Source organism: Paroedura picta, chromosome 8 (genome assembly GCF_049243985.1).
Source record: "Paroedura picta isolate Pp20150507F chromosome 8, Ppicta_v3.0, whole genome shotgun sequence".
NCBI lineage: Eukaryota > Metazoa > Chordata > Lepidosauria > Squamata > Gekkonidae > Paroedura > Paroedura picta.
In genome coordinates, this window is record NC_135376.1 from 104084254 (window position 1) to 104104325 (window position 20072).

At 45.5% G+C, this 20072-nt stretch overlaps 1 protein-coding gene across 6 annotated transcripts in view; it reads right to left on the bottom strand.

The window, feature by feature from the left end:
• GBF1 (golgi brefeldin A resistant guanine nucleotide exchange factor 1) overlaps positions 1-20072 on the bottom strand; it is a 151747-nt gene that overhangs the window by 45941 nt on the left and 85734 nt on the right. For 4 of the 6 annotated variants that reach the window (XM_077351126.1, XM_077351124.1, XM_077351127.1 and 1 more), the window contains exons 10-21: positions 18467-18684; positions 16122-16302; positions 15332-15543; positions 10600-10698; positions 7997-8191; positions 7510-7696; positions 6993-7130; positions 6051-6139; positions 3533-3735; positions 3054-3177; positions 2652-2777; positions 37-119 (exon numbers count right to left, since the gene is read on the bottom strand). In XM_077351126.1, the coding sequence (XP_077207241.1) occupies positions 37-119; positions 2652-2777; positions 3054-3177; positions 3533-3735; positions 6051-6139; positions 6993-7130; positions 7510-7696; positions 7997-8191; positions 10600-10698; positions 15332-15543; positions 16122-16302; positions 18467-18684 (1855 nt within the window). The remainder of the gene's footprint in view (positions 1-36; positions 120-2651; positions 2778-3053; positions 3178-3532; positions 3736-6050; positions 6140-6992; positions 7131-7509; positions 7697-7996; positions 8192-10599; positions 10699-15331; positions 15544-16121; positions 16303-18466; positions 18685-20072) is intronic. The other 2 variants (XM_077351130.1, XM_077351125.1) reach the window with 1 other exon arrangement.

Consider the following 20072-nt stretch of genomic DNA (forward strand, 5'->3'; position numbering starts at 1 on the left):
GGATAATGTCCTCCAGCAGCAACCACCCACGCTTACCTGATGGCGTGGTACATGTCCTCCAGCATGTCCTGCTCAAAGTCTTTGCCTCCATTGACCCCTTTCAGGTTCTTTCGGAATTCCTGTAAAAAGCAAGGAAACAAACCACCATTAAGGTTACAAGGATTTCAGAGGCCACCTCAGTGGCAGAAAAGTGGCTGTTCCACAGCAGGGTTTCTGATCCTGAGAGACGGGTGAGGGGTTCTGTACCACACATAGTTAGTGGCTCCGTGAATCTGATTAAGGGAAAACAACACCAAATCCAAAATTGTGACATTTCTTTGAGATGCATTCTGAATGGCCTTCTCAAACCAGTCTTTACCATCATAATGCCACATATCAGTGTGTTTTATCACTAACAGTATCCAAATTGTACTGGAACTTGGGTAGTGGTGGTTAATATTATATTTTAGGACACTGAAGTCATGTTTGATGTGAAGAAATGAATCACGGGACTTCCCATTTTATTCTCGAGACTCTCTACCTGGCAGCATGCCACTCCCAGCGCGCATCTGGAAACTTGACAGCCAGGTGTCCGGAAGCCATGGCAGAATGCACAGACCATCATGCCTCCCTCATGCACCATGATGTCTTCCTTACCATGGAGCCACTGGACACAAAGGTAGCTTGATTCTCCCCCCCCCCAATCTATGCCAAGTGAAGCTAGTAGCACCCTAGTTGGCCCCAGAACACTTAGCCTCAGTGATCCATACGACCGCTACCTCCAGGCTAGACTACTGTAACTCACTCCATGCGGGCCCTTCCCTTAACCTTGATCTGAAAACTACAGCCAGACCACAATGTGGCTGCCTGTCAGGAAGACAGACTTGACAACAACAACTTCTTGAGAAGAGTAAGCGTTTATTTCAAAGGCATGCTATCCAGGACGATTCAAAGCCGAAATTAACTTGCCAACCCAAAAAACGCAGTTCTTAATCCCAATTTTCCCACGCAACTCTGTTCTTACACAATTAGACAAAATAGGCATTCGTGTGCAGGTGCCAACTGGGAAGGCGTCCAAGCATGATAACATGGGCAGCTTTGACCTTGTACCATCCAGTGTGACTACTTACAATGATAATAACTCTTCTTACATTGCAGAATGCAAGCAGACAGTTCAGGGCTAAGTTACAGACACTAAAAGGGCTACTTGCAGGCTAAGATACCTTCAATTATGGCAGTAATCAGGGGATTCTGACACTGCCCAGGTAGGCACTTACCAGGACCCCATTGCTTTCAATTATGTTTTGTAATGGCCTTTGGCTATACATAATAGCTGTTATCGTATTGTATCATGGAGAGTCCACATTTGACCAGTCCTCCAGCAGCTGCACTGATTGCCGCTGGAATTCCAGACCATGTCTAAGGTGCTGTTCTTGACCTTTAAGGCCTTACAGTGTCTAGATCCTGCATATCTAAGGGACCAGATCTCTGACTGTGTCCCCAGAAGGAGTGATCCCCAACCTGTGGGCCGTGGACCACATGTGGTCCTTCGACTAATTGGAGGTGGGCCCCGAAGGATGCCTTCTCCCCCCCCTCCGGCCCTTTACTTCATCCTGTCCAGCCCTTTACAACACACTTCATTGTTGTGGCGTGTTTGTATCTTATTTTGAAGGGATGTTTAAACATTACCATAGCAATCAGGGAGCGTTAGGGCCGTGGTTGAGAGTAGAGGAGTAAACTACCCCCCCACCGGGCCTCAGTAAAAGGCGTTGAGTGGTCCCCGGCATTGAGTGGTCCCCGGTGAGTGGTCCCTGGCATTGAGTGGTCCCCGGTGATAAAAAGGTTGGGGACCACTGCCCAGAAGAACTCTTTGCTCATCAAATGCCAACTTGCTAGTGGCCCCTGGCCTCAAAGTGCAGCTGGCCTTGACAAGAGCTGGTGCTTTTCGGTCCTGGCTCCAGCCTGGTGGAATGAGCTGCCAACAGAGATCTGGGGCTTTCTTGGCGCTGTCAGAGTGCTCTTCTTGGCGCTGTCAGAGTGCTCTTCCAGAGTGCACCACCAGGTGTACAGTGGAGGCCAATGTCAGCACTAGGTGACATCGATAAATGGGCCCCCCTGACTGTGCCTGACCTCCTCCATCTGCACCTGGGGAGTATAATTTTAATTTGAACCTGACCCCAGGTTCAAGGGGAGTTTCATGATGGAGCAGCTTGTTTCACCTTTTTGGGAACTTTAAGGAACTATAAACTGGTTTTATATATTTTTAGAAAAATTTGGATGTGATTTTAATGATGTTAGCTGCCCTGAGATCGTTGTCAGATAGGGGCAGACTAAAAATCCCATCCCATAATAAATAAATACTGGAATAAGCAATAATAATGAAAGGATTAATATAGTGGTAACTTCGCGGCCAACCTTTGTTAAACAATGTTAGGAGTTGGATGAGAGGAGATTTATGTTAAGAAGCTGAGGAGGAGGAGGAGGAGGAGGAGGAGGAGAAGGGAATATTTAGGTGTTTATCAACCTTTTTACAATATGATATAATGTACAATACATAATGTACAACAGTTTTTAAACTGTCATATATAATTTTCTTTTTTCTTTCATTTTTCCTTCTGTTTGATTATTTCTCCTTGAAAATAAAAACATCATTATTCAAAAAAATATCTCACCTCTAGTGTCATGGGTACATTCTGTTTCCGAACATTATGGTTGTGCTGGTCAGTGTTCAGCATTATAACTGCATAGGCCAAGGCAAAACAGGCATCACTATTAGCAAATGGGGACCCATTTGATTTCTGAAAAGGAGAAAGCAGCACAAGTCAGAACCATTATAAATCTCGCAGAATGGAATATTTGTTTACTGCCGTTGGCCGCTTGCTGTTCCGCTGTAACTTCCTAGAAGCCTCCCAGAGAAAGTGCCGGCCCCTTGAAATGTCCTGATTGACTCACCTGCTTCTCTCTTCTTGCCCAGCTCCCTCTGAAGAAAGTCAAGCCTCGCAAGGAGCTGCTTCACATTACCTGAATGGAGGACAAAGACGACCGCAGAGATTCTCAGAAATCTCAGCACTTACTCGCCAGTGTTCTGTAAAGACTTCCAAGAGCCTATGGATTACTGGAGCTTCTCCTGGCAACCGAAAGGCTTCCAGGTAGAGCCTCAAGGCTTCATCCAGTCGCAAGCCTTGGAAGCTGAAAGTTCTGAAATAAAGGCAGTGATACAAAGACAACAGTTAGAAGACAGGGAGTGGCAGACAGGCTCAGATACCTAAATTTTTGAGGAACAGAAGATGTACGAGGCTATTTCCAGACTGTGACTTTGGAGACAGGAGCTGGATTTGTTCAAACTTCTATATTTCCCTTTCTTCAGAACAACCAATTTCACAGAGCGGTTGTTAGGGGAAATGTAGGAGAAGCATGTAGACTCCTCCAAAGCCCTTAGAGGAAAGCAAGGGTGTCTACAGAAACTCTGTTCATCCGCTTTCCTATACGATGCCTCTCTGATGGTCATCCTCATCAAACCAATCAAAGTTAAGAGTTGGCTGTTGCTACTCACCCCACAAAACTGTCCAGCAAGTCTGCATTTTTCCGATCACTTACGAATTCCCCAATCATTTTCTTGTCTAGTCTAGGATTTTCCCGTAGCCACTTTGCCACTTCATCATTATCCATGGGGGTTGTTAAAAGTTTTTTCTCCTGCAGAAACTGTATCCCTTTTTTAGTTTTTTGGTTGAACTGTTCTGAACCACTTATCAGGAGCTGAAAAGGTTAGACAAGGAAATTAGTCAGAACTTCCTACACCATTGAATCTTCCCTAAAAACAAATTCCACTTTTGGCTTGCTAGGTAAAAACATTCAATATATTTGTTTCCTTCTTTGTAAGTAGGAGTTCTCATTACATCACATAGGATATAAGAAGGACATCCAAGTACTGAATCAAACATTTTAAAACTATGAAACAGGCAAGCACAAGGTATTGGTGTCACCTGCCTGGCTCTTAGCTGTTCTTTCACAGCCACTAGAATAGGAAGGATAAGTCAACAAATGGCAAAATACTGTGAAACATTGTGTAAAATGATAAAACGGAAAACTATAATACTATTACCACAGTATAGTATTGTCACTAATCACTGAACATATGTCAGTCTCTGAAATCAATATATTTATATTTCTCTGTGAAGCAAGGACAGAAACCAAAGCCTGATTGTTTTCAGCTGTCACATCCATATACAACAGTTAGAAGCAAAAAGCAGCCTTTCAAGCATCCAGAATTAAATCTGGTGAAAGACGTCCTTACGATAACACAAAGATGAGCGGCCACGTATGAGGAACTAGACGCCTGTCATTTAGCAAGCTTAACAATCTAAGCAACGGTTAGAGGGACCAATCATATAGAAATATAATAAATTCCAGCTACATTTGTCCTATGAAAAGCAAGTGACTGTTGTACCAGGAAAGAACCACAGGAAGGCAACAAGGTTATTGTTGTGGTTTGCAAAAGGGTGGTGGCCAGTTCTTGAGTAAGCATTTGGTATGCATTTTAACTGAACTTCACATTTACTAGAACTTGGTTTCCAAGGCTCTCAAATAGGTAACACAAATGTATAATGTCATCAGCAACTACCCAAGAGAGGGTTAACTAAAGGTTGTGTGTGTCTAGAGATCTAACACAAACACCAACATGAACTTTACTAAAGCACCAGAATAAATGTCAGTTCTCAGTTACTGCCCATCACTAGCAGGAAACCACAATCCGGGCAAGGGTGACACTATCCCTCGTTCCTCTTCGCTTCTCAAACAAGATTCCAGGCACAGATTTTAGCCACCATAATGTGAATTCTCCATAAGAGGCGGCGGAAGCATTCCCAATGCAAGACCTCCGTTACAAGAATAACCCACCTTCTTTCGACAAACAGCATGTCTGCCTGCACTAAAATGTTTAACATATCGCACAACTGAGACGCCCACAAAAGAGGAAATTAGCTCAGCATTCTGTGAGGCTGTACAACACAAGCAGCTGAAACACCAATGTACAGATTCAGCCTAAAGCTCTGCCCTGCTTCTTTTCACCTGCGTTGGCAAACAAAGGAAACAGTAATAAAGGGATGCAGTCATGCAGTGTCTCTCAGTCAAGATGCATACATCCCTCCAATCCTGTGTTTCACCCTGTACTAGCACAGCATAACCAGTACAGGGGAGAGTCTCTAACTGTCCTCAAAAAAGCAGCAAAAAATGAACCTGAGAATGTAAATTCAGGTCTGATTTATACTGGTGGAAAACACCCTTCCTGATGTCACTTAGAATCATAGAATAACAGAGTTGGAAGGGATCTCCTGGGTCATCTAGTCCAACCCCACGCACAACGCAGGACACTCACAACCCTATTGCTCATCCATTGTCACCTGCCACACCCTTGAATCTTCACAGAATCAGCCTCTCCGTCAGATGGCTCTCCAGCCTCTGTTTAAAGATTTCCAAAGATGGAGAACCCACCACCTCCCCAGGAAGCGGTGGGTTCTCCATCTTGTATCCCACTACCTCATATAGATTTAAATCATTTACTTTTATAAGCTGATTTGAGCACTCCAGAAAAGGGGTCTGAAAGTGTTTTAAATCAATGAATGAAACAATTTTCTGATGTTTCTGTTTCCATGCATGTAGCCTCTACCCTCTACCCTCTTTTTCTCTCCACATACCGTTCCTGCGTTATGTTCTTTCAATGTTGTTTTCTTTCATCAGCATGCATATGTTATTCAGTTTGTTATGGTTAAGATGGGTCGACTGACTCTAGGGAACTTATTCTCATCTCCCCCTGCATGGGTTCTGTCCTTGGGTTCACGGACTTCATAGGACTGTTTTCCTGTGCAGCTTCCCATGTTAATTGGATCCCACAAGGGGGGCTGTGCAAAGGGATTATATGTGGTGTAATTGCACTGAAAAATTCAGTGCTGACAATGCTGCTGTTTGTGTACTCTTGCTTGCTCCAGAAATAAACCTATCCTTTACATCCAATCAAGGACTGTGTTTTTCCTGGCAATTGTATGTGCTTCAGAAACCACACAAACAGGTCATACCTTTTTTTTACTCTTAATCTTCATCAATTCAGTTGTTGGAGGCAGGAGACAGGAAAAGCGAGTAGGCTTCCTTGGCATAGTCTTCTCCACTGAAAACAAAAACAGGCTTCAGACCAACCCTTGAATCCAGGGTTCTTTCTTGGTAGATCCTTCACGACAGCTAGGCTCGCTTATTATACCAGACAACCACCTTCCCTCTGCACCAACCCAACAGAAATACTTTCTTTGTCAGCCATCAGTCCTGCAGGCGAATAGTGGTCCACAAGGGAACAACACTGTGATCTAGCCACAAATTTACACAGAACTACTTCACACGTTACAGGAGAAGCAGATATACCTTTCTCTATGTAATGTACAAACTTCTCAACTATCTTTTTTGTAGAAAATTGTGGAGGCCACAATTGAGGGAGAGAGAAAGAACTGCACAAATGTTTCACACAGAAAAGGGTAAGGACGCTCTCCCATTAATGTATACCAGCTTCTACTGGAACATATAAAGAAGCCCAGAGACATTTTAACCATCTTCATCCAAACCATCTTCAATTATAAAACACTGAATGGCTAACACTCTTGGAGATTAATTTCTGTTTCTAGACTAACATAATGAACAAAGACAAAAAAGAGAGGGGGAAAAGTGAAGTAATACATTTTTAAATGAAACATCTTCAAGCTCTCTGCTTAGGGCTAGAAACCAGCCAAACTCCCTACTTTCTGCCAGAGGGCACAGCAAAAGAACTGCGTGAAATCTCTTGTCTGGATGGGATATCAAGCTTTTTCTGACCAAAGTGAACTCATTGCTGCCTACTGCAGCATAACATAACAACACACAAACCACAGCATCACTACAGACAGGCGAGGAGGAGGAGGAGGAGGAGGAGGAGGAGGAGGAGGAGGAAAGACATCTGAGGTGTCCACATCACACAAATTTTCATCCAGGATTACCTGCATCATTTCCCATGTCCACATTCAGACAATCTTGCTGCTTGGTGTGGCCAGCCACTGAGAAGCCATTCGTGGATGTGTGCACCTCTAACAATTCCGAAACAGGGGGGTTACCTTCTGTCAATTGCCCTTCAACAACTACAACAGAAAGAGGCGGACTCCAGTTATCCACAGAGGGAAACAAATAAATTCACCATGTTATACTGTAGATACATTTACTCACTTTGAAGCATTTTAGCCGTTTGCCTCTGAAGAAATTAAAATGGAATTGTTTACTGGGCAAGAGCCTTCTCAATTTTATATACAAAGTTAAAGAGGAAATTGAGGGATCCAAGTCTTGTTGACAAAATACCCAAAGACAACAAACGTGTTAAAGAGGTTCTGGCACAACAGCATCTAGACTAGGCTACATGCCACACACAAAGAATTTAACTGTGGGAGAAGATAAACATCTGGGTTACAATTCAAAAAGGCAGGACAGAAGGAAAGATGCCGACATCATGCACGATGTTCTTACTATGGCTTTTTTCTTTGATACCCGAAGCAATTTCTGTTTTCAGTTTCAAAGCATCCTTCTCCTGCTGGTAAATAATGCTCAGTACTTTGGCTTGGCATTGTGCTTCTGTGCTATCAATCACGGTCAGCAAGGCTTCCAGGGACAGCAGGTGAGTAGTGTACAGTTGTCCAGAAACAGGAAAGGCATTCTGTTAAATCAAGCAGAGACAACTGAACACGCAGGGCCTCACACACACACACACACACACACATGACTTATTTATTTTGTGGTTGATATTCTTTGGAGTCTTTGGAAACTCTGGAGAGCCGCAACCCAGCCATTTGTCTACTGTTCCCCCACCCCCACCCCAAGCATCTGGAAACATGAGCTGCTCCACTGACACTTTGACGTGACCCAGTGAAGGGCAAGCCTGCTCTCCTTTTCTGCAGTGCTCCAATGGATGCACATCCACAGGGAAGCAAGTAGCAAAATAATTCTTTCTCAGCACCTTGGAGAGCAGCTTGGTGAGGTCTTCAAAAAGGTTAGCACAGTAGTAATCACAGTCATAGTTAATATAGAGCTCAGTGACAAAGCCAGGGATTCTCCAGAGTTGAACTATAGCCTCCAGGGCCATCTCCTTCATCTCATAGGGCATTCTGGGATTTTCTACAGTGATTATCTCCATCAGCTTCTTTATGTACATCTGGTGAGAAAGGAGTAATTAGGATACAGAACTAAAAAAGAAGACAGAGATTAATTTCATGGGAAATACAGGGTACTTTAATGAATAATGTTTAGAAATAACTACAAATCTTGCCAAGGTCTCTTATTCTCCTAATTTGCTGCAATCACTTCTCCATTTTTATTTGGGAAAAGCTTTAATTTATCATTACATATTTAGGGTTCTTTCCCTTTTTCTTGTCCATAAAGAAAAAGTTTATAGTGGCTGGGCAGTAATAATTTATTTATTTATTTAGATTTTTATACTGCCCTACCATACGACTCTGGGCTATTTACATAGAACGCCAAAGGGTGATTACGTAGATCATTATAACAAATAATTGTTTATAATCATCCTCATCTTCGTCTTTATTTTTCCTGTGAGGTGCAGGGTAAGTAATATCAGTTGATAAAATACAAACATATCATAAATAACATTAAAATTGCTTATTAAGCTAAAAACATTTTGCAATTAACACAATATATCCACCAATCAGTCTAAATCCAAGGGGGGGGGGAGGGTTTCATGCTTTGAACGGTAGGTTTTCTCTCAGTATTAAAGCAAGTGTTACCTTGGGGAGGCCAGCAGGTTAGACGCTGACACAGGGGTGGTCAAACTGTGGCCCTCCAGATGCCCATGGACTACAATTCCCATGAGCCCCTGCCAGCATTTGCCGGGAATTGTAGTCCATGGACATCTGGAGAGCTGCATGTGACCACCCCTGCTGGCTGAGAGATGCCATGTTCCTGACCTCGGCTCAAGGCTTGGCAGTCTTACGGACCTGTGGGACTGAGATCCCGCAGAGCCCTGACCTCCGGTGACAGAGCAGTCTGCAGTGCAAAAAGGCCCTGGCCCTGCTTGAGGAAAGTCTCACCTCTTTGGGGCTAGGAACCCTGAGCCCATTCTGGGCTGCCAACTATAGTGCTCTGTGGGGCGGCACAGTGGGAAAGGGAAAGGACCCACAGGTATTCCCGGTCCCAGACCATTTAGGGCTTTGAAGGTCAACACCAAAACCTTGAATCTAATCTGGTCTCCAAGCAGTGGTGTCATAGGCACCCTCCACTGGGTCCCCATAAGTACCTGTGCTGCTGCATTCTGGACCAGTTTGAGTCTCCGGGTCAGCCTCAGGTCCATTGTGAGCTGCCATCCTCTGAAATTGGGCTGGGCCTGGTGTCAACTAGGGTGACACTGGGGCTCTCACAATTTGTTGTTGGCCCCACGCATCAAGCAGGCCACACCCTGGATCTCATTTTCAGCATGGGTCTGAACATGCATTTGGTCATGGGAAATGCCCTGAAGACCTGGCTAAAGCCACCACCCCCTCAATTCGGCACTGAGCAGATTTTAGCTCGTCCATGGAGACTTATGGATCCAGTTCGATTCCTGAGTGCTCTGCAGGGCCCGATGCCTCCTGACACTTCTCTCACTGGCCTGAACAGCCACTGGCATGACAGACTGCTGACGCCCACTCCGCCCCCATCTCAAGAGAGCCCCTTGGTACTCCAAGGAGCGTAGTGGCTAGAAACGGGAACTGAGAGAACTAGAGCGAGTCTGAAGGAAGACTCATGATGAAACCACAAGAACATCCTATGAGACGGGGGTGAAGTCAGTAAAACGCAATTTTTACTTGGCTACCATTGAGCCTGCAGCCTCACGCCCAGCACAATTGTTTAGGATAGTTTGATCTCTCACTGCCCTGCTAGAAGGGCAACAAAACAGTAGTCAGTTGGATATCAGCTGGGAGGCATTTGCGAGTCCTTTTGCAAACAAAATCTCGACACTCCGCCGTGACCTCCCTCCAATCTTAGACACAGAAAATGAGCTATCTGAAGAAACGACTGAGTAACTTCCGATGACTAGCAGCCTGGGGAACTGCACTGCCCACCTGCTACCAAATGCAAAAAAACTGGCAGGGAATCTGATAGTGCAGTGGGTGGCCCGTACAGCAAGCAGAGGGCCAAATTCTCCACTGTATTCCACACCAGACCCACACATTCTACTGCTCCAACCTTTGGGCGGGGAGAGCCTGGAAGGAAAGATTCTACCCACCCACCCCCCACTGGCCTTTTGCCCAAGATCGGTGAAGGACCCAGGACCCGGACAAAGCCAGATAGTTCCAAATTTCCTGTTTGAATTGAAGTACATTTTAAAAAATAGTACTCTTGTCGTCTGATTTATATAAAACCGGGATCAATTTGTTCGTATGTTCAATATGTATACTTGATACAACATATATACAAATTCACTTTAAATGGTCAAAAATATCCCACTCCTGAATTTTTAGTCATGAACTAATAGAAATGTGGCAAAAATATATAACCATTAACCCAAACTTCATTTAGACATTATTATTTTCCCAAAACAAGGCAACTGGATATCAGAAAACTCACCTCTAGCTGGAATTTCAGATGTTCTCGCATACTCTCAAAGAGAAGGAAACAAACTCGAAGGGAAGCTGAGTACAAATTGAGCCGCTCCACACTCAGCAACTGGGGAAGAGGCAGAAGTCAGAAGACTTTTCTTCTCAGCAGTAAACAATCCTATCCTAAAACCCCGAATCATAACACAAGGGACCCCCCCCTTTCTGAGCCTGTGAACACCTTTGGGATTCTGATGCAGAGGGGTGGAAGCAACACAAAAGGGCTGCTGCAGGAGGCATCAAGGAAACCCAAGTACAGGGAAGGAGAACAAGCATGCCTTTATTGACATTATATTGATAGTCTTCCTCAAGGCTGACTACACACAGAGAGGTCATACAATCAACAGATGGGACATTCAGTAAACAGTGACATGGGATTTTGGTCGCAGAATCAACTAGAAATCTAAAAAACTGAAGCAAAGCACAAGTGTTAACACATTAAATGATGCAAAATTAAACAACAGGATCCAACTAACAGCAAAAAATATTCAGTAGTATAGACCCCAGTCCCTAATAATAAGTCCACATAACTTTGTAAACTGTTTTGTAAAATGCTCCCCTATTGCTTGCATAATTTGCATAAAATCAGGAAAGTGTCCCTCATGGCTGATGAAAGCCAGCGGTGAGGCGATCTCGGCCTCTCTTAAGAAGATTATCAACCAGTCACTAACTACAGGGATGTTTCCGGAGAGAGTGAAGGAGGTTATGGTTTTTTTTTTGTTTTTTTTTGGGGGGGGGAATCACTGGCTTCATCCAACCCAGCCAACTGTCAGAATCGCCTCCAGGATTGGATCTGGTGGTCTGAGTTGGGCACAGTCTACACCTTGGTTCCTGACACCAGCCCAGTTTTGCATTGGCCATTTCTGGGTAAGACAGTCAAGGGTGCAGCTGCAGAACAACTACAGTTTAGCTGAAGAAACGTCGGTTCTTGATCCATTTCACTCTCACTTCCAACTTGGGCATGGGGTTAAGACAACTCTGGTTGCCCACACGGATGGTCTCCAGAGACAGCTGGATCGAGGTGGGACAATGCTGCTGTTATTATTAGATCTATGGCAGCATTTGACAGGGTTGATCATGGGCCAGCCCAACACATAGCCGACATGGTAGTCCAGTGTGCGTCTCATAAATGTCTGCAATCTTTCCTCCAAGGGAAGAAGGTAACATGGGGAAAGAACCTCCCAGCATCATGCCCTTATATGTGGGATTCTGCAGGGAGGTGTTCTCTCCCCAATGTTATTTAACATTTCTATGCATCCCCTCACCCAAATAATCTGGAGCTTTGAGCTTGGGTATCATCAATATGCTGATAAAGCCCAACTATAACTATAGCTGGATATCCATCTACACCCCCAGATTAATTGGCCAGGTATCATGGAATCACAGACTCCTAGAGTTGGAAGGGTCTAAACCAGGGGTAGTCAAACTGCGGCCCTCCAGATGTCCATGGACTACAATTCCCAGGAGCCCCTGCCAGCAAATGCTGGCAGGGGCTCCTGGGAATTGTAGTCCATGGGCATCTGGAGGGCCGCAGTTTGACTACCCCTGGTCTAAACAGACCATCTAGTCCCACCCCCTGCTCAACGCAGGATCAGCCTCCAGCATCCAGGAGAAGGATCTGTCCAGCCGCTGCTTGAAGACGGCCAGTGAGGGGGAGCTCCCCACCTCCTGAGGCAGCCCCTTCCACGGCTGAACTAGACTCCTAGAATCCTAGAGTGGGAAGGGGCCATGCAGGCCATCTAGTCCCACCCCCTGCTCAGTGCAGGATCAAACTAAAGCATCCAGGAGAAGGATCTTTCCAGCTGCTGCTTGAAGACGGCCAGTGAGGGGGAGCTCCCCACCTCCTGAGGCAGCCCATTCCACGGCTGAACTACCGTGGCCTGGTGGAACACTCTTCCAAATGAAATCAGAGCCTGCAGGACTGGGAATGGTTCCACAGGGCTTGCAAGATGGAATTCTTCCAACAGGCCTATGATTGATACCTAAAAACATTAGATATGTGCTTGCCTCACTGTCAAACCCTCCCCCCCCCAATTATATCCAGGCAGGGTGGGGATCCTCTCCTCTCCAGCTGATAGAAAGAATTAGGCAACTGGTTGATTTTAAATTTAATTTTAAGAAGTTAAAATCTATTTAATTTACTATTTAACATTTATATCTAATTTACATTTAAATCTATTTACTAATTTATATTTTACTTGCATATTATATTATATTTTTATTTGTAATTTTACTTTATAGGCCAGAGTACCCAGAGATGGGCTAAATGACACAAAATTTAATAATTTTGCCTCCTCCACCAGGCATTTGGGTGAGGTTGACCCGGACCATCGCTTCCAATTGGCCCTCAGCCCCCCCCCCCTCCTATTACGACTGTCACTAATCTGCCTAACTCACTGGGTCCCAGTAAGAGTTGAGCTGAGACTCCTTTGCAGTTCTATCATATTATTATTGCTGTTATCATGTTGGGGTTATTGTTGCTGTATTGTTATTGCTGTTGTCACATGTGTGACCTCATGTTATCTGTTCTCATGTTCCTGTTCCCTGTAAACCGCCCTGAGCCTTCGGGCGAGGGCGGTATATAAATATGAATAAATAAATAATAAGTATTTAAGCAGAGGCTAGAGAGCCATCAGACAGAAATCCTGATTCTGTGTACTTAAAGATGGAAACGAAGGACCCGTCAGCCGAAGAAGACACACCAAGCTGAACAATGGACAAAATGGGTACTTCTTTATTAAAGTACCCCGCCAAAATGAGCCCCAGAACAAAAACTCATTTTCAGCCCTATTCTTTGCCCACGGCTCTTAACACCAATCGGTAGTCCAAAATAATTTTCTCAAACGTATAATGCCCACTGGACCCACTGGGGTTCGTATTGTTTAAACTGTGTATGGGGGGATCCTGTGGTCATACACTTGGCTCCATGAAGAATCAGGTGGCTGGTAAATGTCCTACCCATCCCTAAAATGAGAAGCATACAGTCAACTCCGGGGAGGGCTTGCACTGGAAGTCTGCGGAATCCGAAGGATTTATGGAGGGTCAGGGCCCTGCTGCCTCCCCAGCCAATTGTGCGTGTCTGATGGAGGACTGCATTACCTGATGGTATTAGTTGGGACAGATACACCATGCTGTTTACTTCCAAACATAGAATCATAGAATCATAGAGTTGGAAGGGGCCATACAGGCCATCTAGTCCAACCCCCTGCTCAACGCAGGATTAGCCCTAAGCATCCTAAAGCAACATGTCTCTATTAGGCAAGCCAAGCCAACTTCCTCTTCCTGTAATATGTTACACGGTGGTGTGGTTTTGTCCTTTACTGACCTCGTGTTATGTAGTGCTAGTGTACAGGTGAAGGAAATTGCACTCAGTGTTGGGGGGGGGTGATTTTGATAGGCATCCAACATCCTTATCACATACTGCCTTTTCTGACACAAGAGCCAGTTTGGTGTCGTGGTTAGGAGTATGGACTTCTAATCTGGCAAGCCGGGTTCGATTCTGCGCTCCCCCACATGCAACCAGCTGGGTGACCTTGGGCTCGCCACGGTACTGATAAAACTGTTCTGACTGGGCAGTGATATCAGGGCTCTCTCAGCCTCACCCACCTCACAGGGTGTCTGTTGTGGGGAGAGGAATGGGAAGGCGACTGTAAGCCGCTTTGAGCCTCTTCCGGGTAGAGAAAAGCGGCATATAAGAACCAACTCTGCTCTGCTCTGCTACACCCCACCTAAATATCTACCAGGTCCCAACTGCACTGAAAGGCTACATGCATCAGGCACCCTCCTAAACACGAAGATTGCTCCCAAAAAAACAATAAGCCTACCAAACAGTCAACAATTGACATGCTCATGTTGGCAGAAAAAGTATTGCATGATTAGACCAAAATTTTAGTTGCATTGTATTGATGCCAGTGTTATCCAAAAAGTGTAGCTCTATGGCAGTAATTGCCAGGTAACTATGTAATTTAAAAAGCACACCAAGACAGAAACAATCGTATTTTAGTCTCCATGGTGTCTTCGCTGGACAGTCAGAAGCCCTGCTGAGCAGGAACTCCACCTCCTTCCAAAACAGTGGGTGGGGACAAAAAGGAAATTAAAAGACGCTTGCTCCTGGGGAGGAAAGCTATGGCAAATCCAGACAGCATCCTAAAAAGCAGAGACATCACCCTGCCAACAAAAGTGCGTTTAGTCAAGGCTATGGTATTCCCAGTTGCAATGTATGGCTGCGAAAGTTGGACCATAAGGAAGGCCGAGCGTCAAAGAATTGAGGCTTTTGAACTGTGGTGCTGGAGAAGGCTCTTGCGAGTCCCTTGGACTGCAAGGCGAACAAACTGGTCATTCCTAGAGGAGATCAGCCCTGCCTGCTCCTTAGAAGGCCAGATCCTGAAGATGAAACTCAAATACTTTGGCCACCTCATGAGAAGGAAGGACTCCCTGGAGAAGAGCCTAATGCTGGGAGCGATCGGGGGCAAAAGAAGAAGGGGACGACAGAATGAGGTGGATGGATGGAGTCACTGAAGCAGTCGGTGCAAACTTAAATGGGCTCCGGGTAATGGTAGAGGACAGGAAGGCCTGGAGGATCATTGTCCATGGGGTTGAGATGGGTCGGACAATACTTCGCACCTAACAACAACAACAATCAATATGAAGGCTGGGGTTTTACACATAAGGACTCTGTAAGTATCTGTGCAATCCAAGCTCACCTGCAGAAGGTAGCGGCATAACTCTTCCTTGATGAGGCCCAGGAGAGACGGGCACTTTGCCACAGAAGCCAGTTCCAAGGCAACCGTGAGCAGCTGTAGCCCCATGTGGATCATCACATCTGAGTTGTGGCGGTCATGTGGGTTGGTGAGGGAGATGAGAAAGCGGAGCAGTTCTCGGATGCAAGGCAAGCCGTAAGGGACTAATGCCGTTCCTGTAAGAAAACACGTAGAACAAACAAAGTGGAATGCAGAGAGCAAGAGAGCGCAGTAGGCTTATGACGGGAGCAAATTCTACTTTGGCAAATTCTACTCTCTTTCTCTTTAATCAGTGCCAAGAGAAAGAGAGGGGGGCACGAGGAAAGGAAAACGTGGATCACTCGTTTTATGTATAGTTTCAGTTATATGTAAACTGCTCTGAGCCTTCAGGGAGGGCGGTATAAAAATACGAATAAATAAACAAACAAACAAACAAACTGTGAGCTGAGTTGCAGACTAGGATGAGGAGATGCAGGTTCAAATCCCCACTTAGTGCACTAGATTTAAGAGGATCGCCATGTTGGTCTGAAACGGCACAACAAAATCAGAGTCCAGGGGCACCTCTAAGACCCACAAAGATTTATTCAAGGCGTGAGCTTTTGAGCACAAGCACTCTTCCTCAGACTATGAACTGACCATCATAATCACTAGAGTCACGCAGTTTCCACACACCGTCCCTTGCAGGGATGTTGTGACTGCAAATGTGGTTTCCTCCTCCACTGGGAAAAGACAGAGCAGCAAGCGGGAGGCATACCTACATCCTCACCTTCCTTCTGAGAGCTCTGTGTAAACCGCACTCCCCGGGGATTGACATAGTCCATGTCATGAACAGAAGTGGAGTCCGGGTGTTCTGTTGCAGATGTGCAGTCCTCTAGAACTTCTGGGATGGATTCCACGGACGCAGAGGGGGTCTTTTCTTCTGCGGGGTATTCATTCTTTAGTCATGCAGGGTAATACAAAGGGAAATAAAAGTGAGCCCAAGCAGCACATCCATTCAAAACCCAACACATCTCTAGCCAGGACGTCTTCCAAAAGTCAGTCCTGTGGCCCGGGACCCGACATTGAAAGCAACCGCAAATGCCTTCCCCCCATACTTGGAGGGGAGAGCTGCCTCAGAACTGCATCTCCAGGGAAGCTCTTCCTCATTCTTGACTCAAACGGCTGCTCTGGCTGACTCTGTAAACTGCTCTGTGAAACTAAGGAACGTCAGGCATCAGAGCAAGCCTGGTGGAGTGGCTGAAGAGCGGCAGCCTCTCATCTGGAGAGCTGGCTCAGGTTCCCCACTCCTCCTCCGCATGCAGCCAGCTGGGTGACCTTGGGATAGTCATAGTTCTGCTAGAGCTGTTCTCAGCCCCACCTACCTCATAGGGCATCTCTGATGAGGAGAGGAAGGGAAAGTGATTGTAAGCCACTTTGAGACTCCTTTGGGAAGTGAAAAGCAGGGCATAAAAGACAGGGTTGCCCTTGCCTGTAACTGATGCTCACTGAGTGGATTACTGTGCAGGCGCACATGGGGACTATGCTTCAGCAGAGGCCTGCCACAGAGAGGAGCTAGGAAGCTTTAAATAGATATTTATAGATCCGAAGAGTGCCCCCATCACAGAGGTGGCTGACTTTTCTGCCCAAAAGTCACAAGATGTGGGAAAGACAAGCACTCATCCCTCAGTTACTACTGTCTCCCCCCCCCCAAAGGGTAAATAACACTCTGTCCCGGCTTTTGCCTCAAATGTCTGGACAGGACATCTGCAGCTCCGCCTGCCATTATCTGGGAGTAACAGTGGCATTGCCTAGAAATAGTAATCTGATGCTCTGTCAAGTATAGCACTTAATTCTGACAGATGAGAGCAATACGCTTAAGGAATGTGATGTGGCATGGGAGAAATTATTTCCCAAGGAAAGTGTTAGTAACACACCAGTGGTAGCCAGATAACGCCAAGGATTCATGGAGGAAGCCAACTGTTTGGGCCCATTCTGGATGGGGGGCACCTAAGAAAGGGCCTCCTCTGCAGTAGCACCAAAAGCTTGGAATTCCCAACCCAGGAAGATTTGACTCTTCCCCTTTATAAGACGTTTCTTATTTCCCTTGCATTCCCTCATTGACCCTTCTCCCCATATGTGTTCTGTTTAACTGTTGTACTATTGTTAGGATTATAGTATGTAGTTTTAAACTCTGTTTTAAAATTTAGACTGTTCACCACTTTAGGGGCCTAGGAAAGGACTACCCAGGAATACAGTCTGTGTCCCTGGCCATTGGATTTCCTGCTTTGTTTGTTCACTTTTGTGATAGGATGCTTACCCAAGGATGGAACTGGGAGCAAAGTGAGTAAACTTGAATGGCCAATTGTCTTGGCGCCTCTTATAACATTAAGCAAAGGAAAACAAAGTGAGGACATGGCTGGCTATGGAGAGCAGCCAGACGCCACAGTCCTTGTTACCACTGCTGTACTGCAGCACAGACAGACTGACCACGGGAAACAAGATAGTTTCAAAAGGGTAGAAGCAGAAGGAACAGGTGAGAAAAGATTCAGCGTCCACACCCAGAGGTTGCTGACCATGCTGCTGCTGCTGCTGCTGCTCCTCCAACAGCAAGACTCCTGCTCTGGGTGGGCAGATCGGGCTCCTAAGGCCTAGATGTTTCTGAGGGATGCTCTGCACAAGCCTTTGCTTGAGGCCAACGGAGCAACACCAGCTCAAAAGCCAATTGCCAACTACAAGCAACGCCCAGCCGACCCGACCCAGAGGGACTCCTGACCCAGCCGCCCACTGCACAGGAGCAGCACTCACGGTTAAGCATTACATAACCTATGATCGTAAAATGCTACCGTATTCAGTGTTGTTCAAAACCATCAATATATTTCCCTGTATTGTAAGGTTTAAAGCGTTATAAGTCTAAAAATGGTGTTCTCTGTAATGTATCAGTGTCACACAATGAACTGTGAGCTATAAACTATTACTGTAAACTGCCCTGAGCCGCAAGGGAGGGAGGTATAGAAATGTTACAAAATAAATAAATAAAATGTGCCTATGTTAAGACCACAACAAGAATGTAGCTGCTACCTAGAGAGTTGAAATGCAAACCAAGAGAACAGAAGCTCACACCTGGGGATCTAGCGGCTCTCTGCATCTAGGCTCACTTAAAGGCATGGCTGCACTAATTCCCAAAGTATTGATGGGCGGCAAGTCTGTAAGATCCTCTTTTGAGCTCATCTGTGAAGAAACCTCTAAGCCACTGTCAGTAGATGGGCTGACTGTAGAAGAAGTATTTTCTGAACTTCCTGATGAGACGGGAGAAGGGACATCGACAAAATTGACTCCTCCTGTTAATAAAGAAGGACAGCAATAAGCAAAGTCTGACGATGAATTAGCACACAGACACCACTAAGCAGCACACAGTCGCCTTCCCTTTTGCCCCTCAGGACTCAGGCTGCTGCTGAACACACAGCAGCCTCCTTTCTCGCTGGGCTGGCTGGGCTGCATAAAGCGCATTACTATTACGGTTGTTATTATTATTTTATTTGAAACACTTATACACAACCTTTCTGCCGTAGCATTCAAGACAAATTCTACACAGAATACAAAAGGAAAAATAGAGGAAAACTCAATGAAGTGAGTTGGTTTGAATGAGCTCCCAGAAGAGATCAGGGCCCCGGTGGAGCTGACACAATTCCACAGGCCCTGTAAAATGGAGCTCTTCCACCAAGCCTTTGGTGGGGACCAATGAAAACACAGTGAAAAACCCCTCCCGCCACCAGTTCGCACTTCGTGAACTTTTTGGAAAAACCTCCCAGTCTGGTAAATTTCAGTTACCTCAGTTTAATAATTACACTGATGCAGAATCTGTAAACTTATGTCTTTAATGTCAAAAGAGTTATATGTTTGTTGACCAAGTCATATGAGGAAAGGTTGAAGGAGCCTGGTCTGTTTAGCCTGTGTCAGAAACCCCTCTAGTTCTTTCTGCCATAACCGATAGCTTCTGATCTAGGGGTGGTGCTTAGATATTCAGTATATCATCCCAAGGATGCAGTTTCCAACTTCCCATAACATTCCTTTCTTCTTCCTGTCCCTTTCCATCCCCACACCTTCCCATTCTCACTCTGGAGTTGTTATCATGAAATTGTGACTTCAAATGCATGGCCTCTGTTGATTGTTCCCAGGAAGGGGGGGGGGGAGGCGGCCCTGTTGAACCCTATACATAATGACCTGTCGTATGAATGTTACTTCTAACTTTGCTTTTGGTGTAGCAGCTTGCTTTATTCTAATAATTGAAACCTTTCATCAAGGTTTGCTTTATTTGGAGTAAACAAAGATTCTTAAAGCCTGGAGAGAGAACGACTAAAAGATGATAGAATCATAGAGTTGGAAGGGGCCATACAGGCCACCTAGTCCAACCCCCTGGTCAACGCAGGATCAGCCCTAAGCATCCTAAAGCATCCAAGAAAAGTGTGCATCCAACCTTTGCTTGAAGACTGCCAGTGAGGGGGAGCTCACCACCTCCTTAGGCAGCCTATTCCACTGCTGAACTACTCTGACTGTGAAAATTTTTTTCCTGATATCTAGCCTATATTGTTGTACTTGTAATTTAAACTCATTACTGTGCGTCCTTTCCTCTGCAGCCAACGGAAACAGCATCCTGCCCTCCACCAAGTGACAACCTTTCAAATACTTAAAGAGGGCTATCATGTCCCCTCTCAACCTCCTTTTCTCC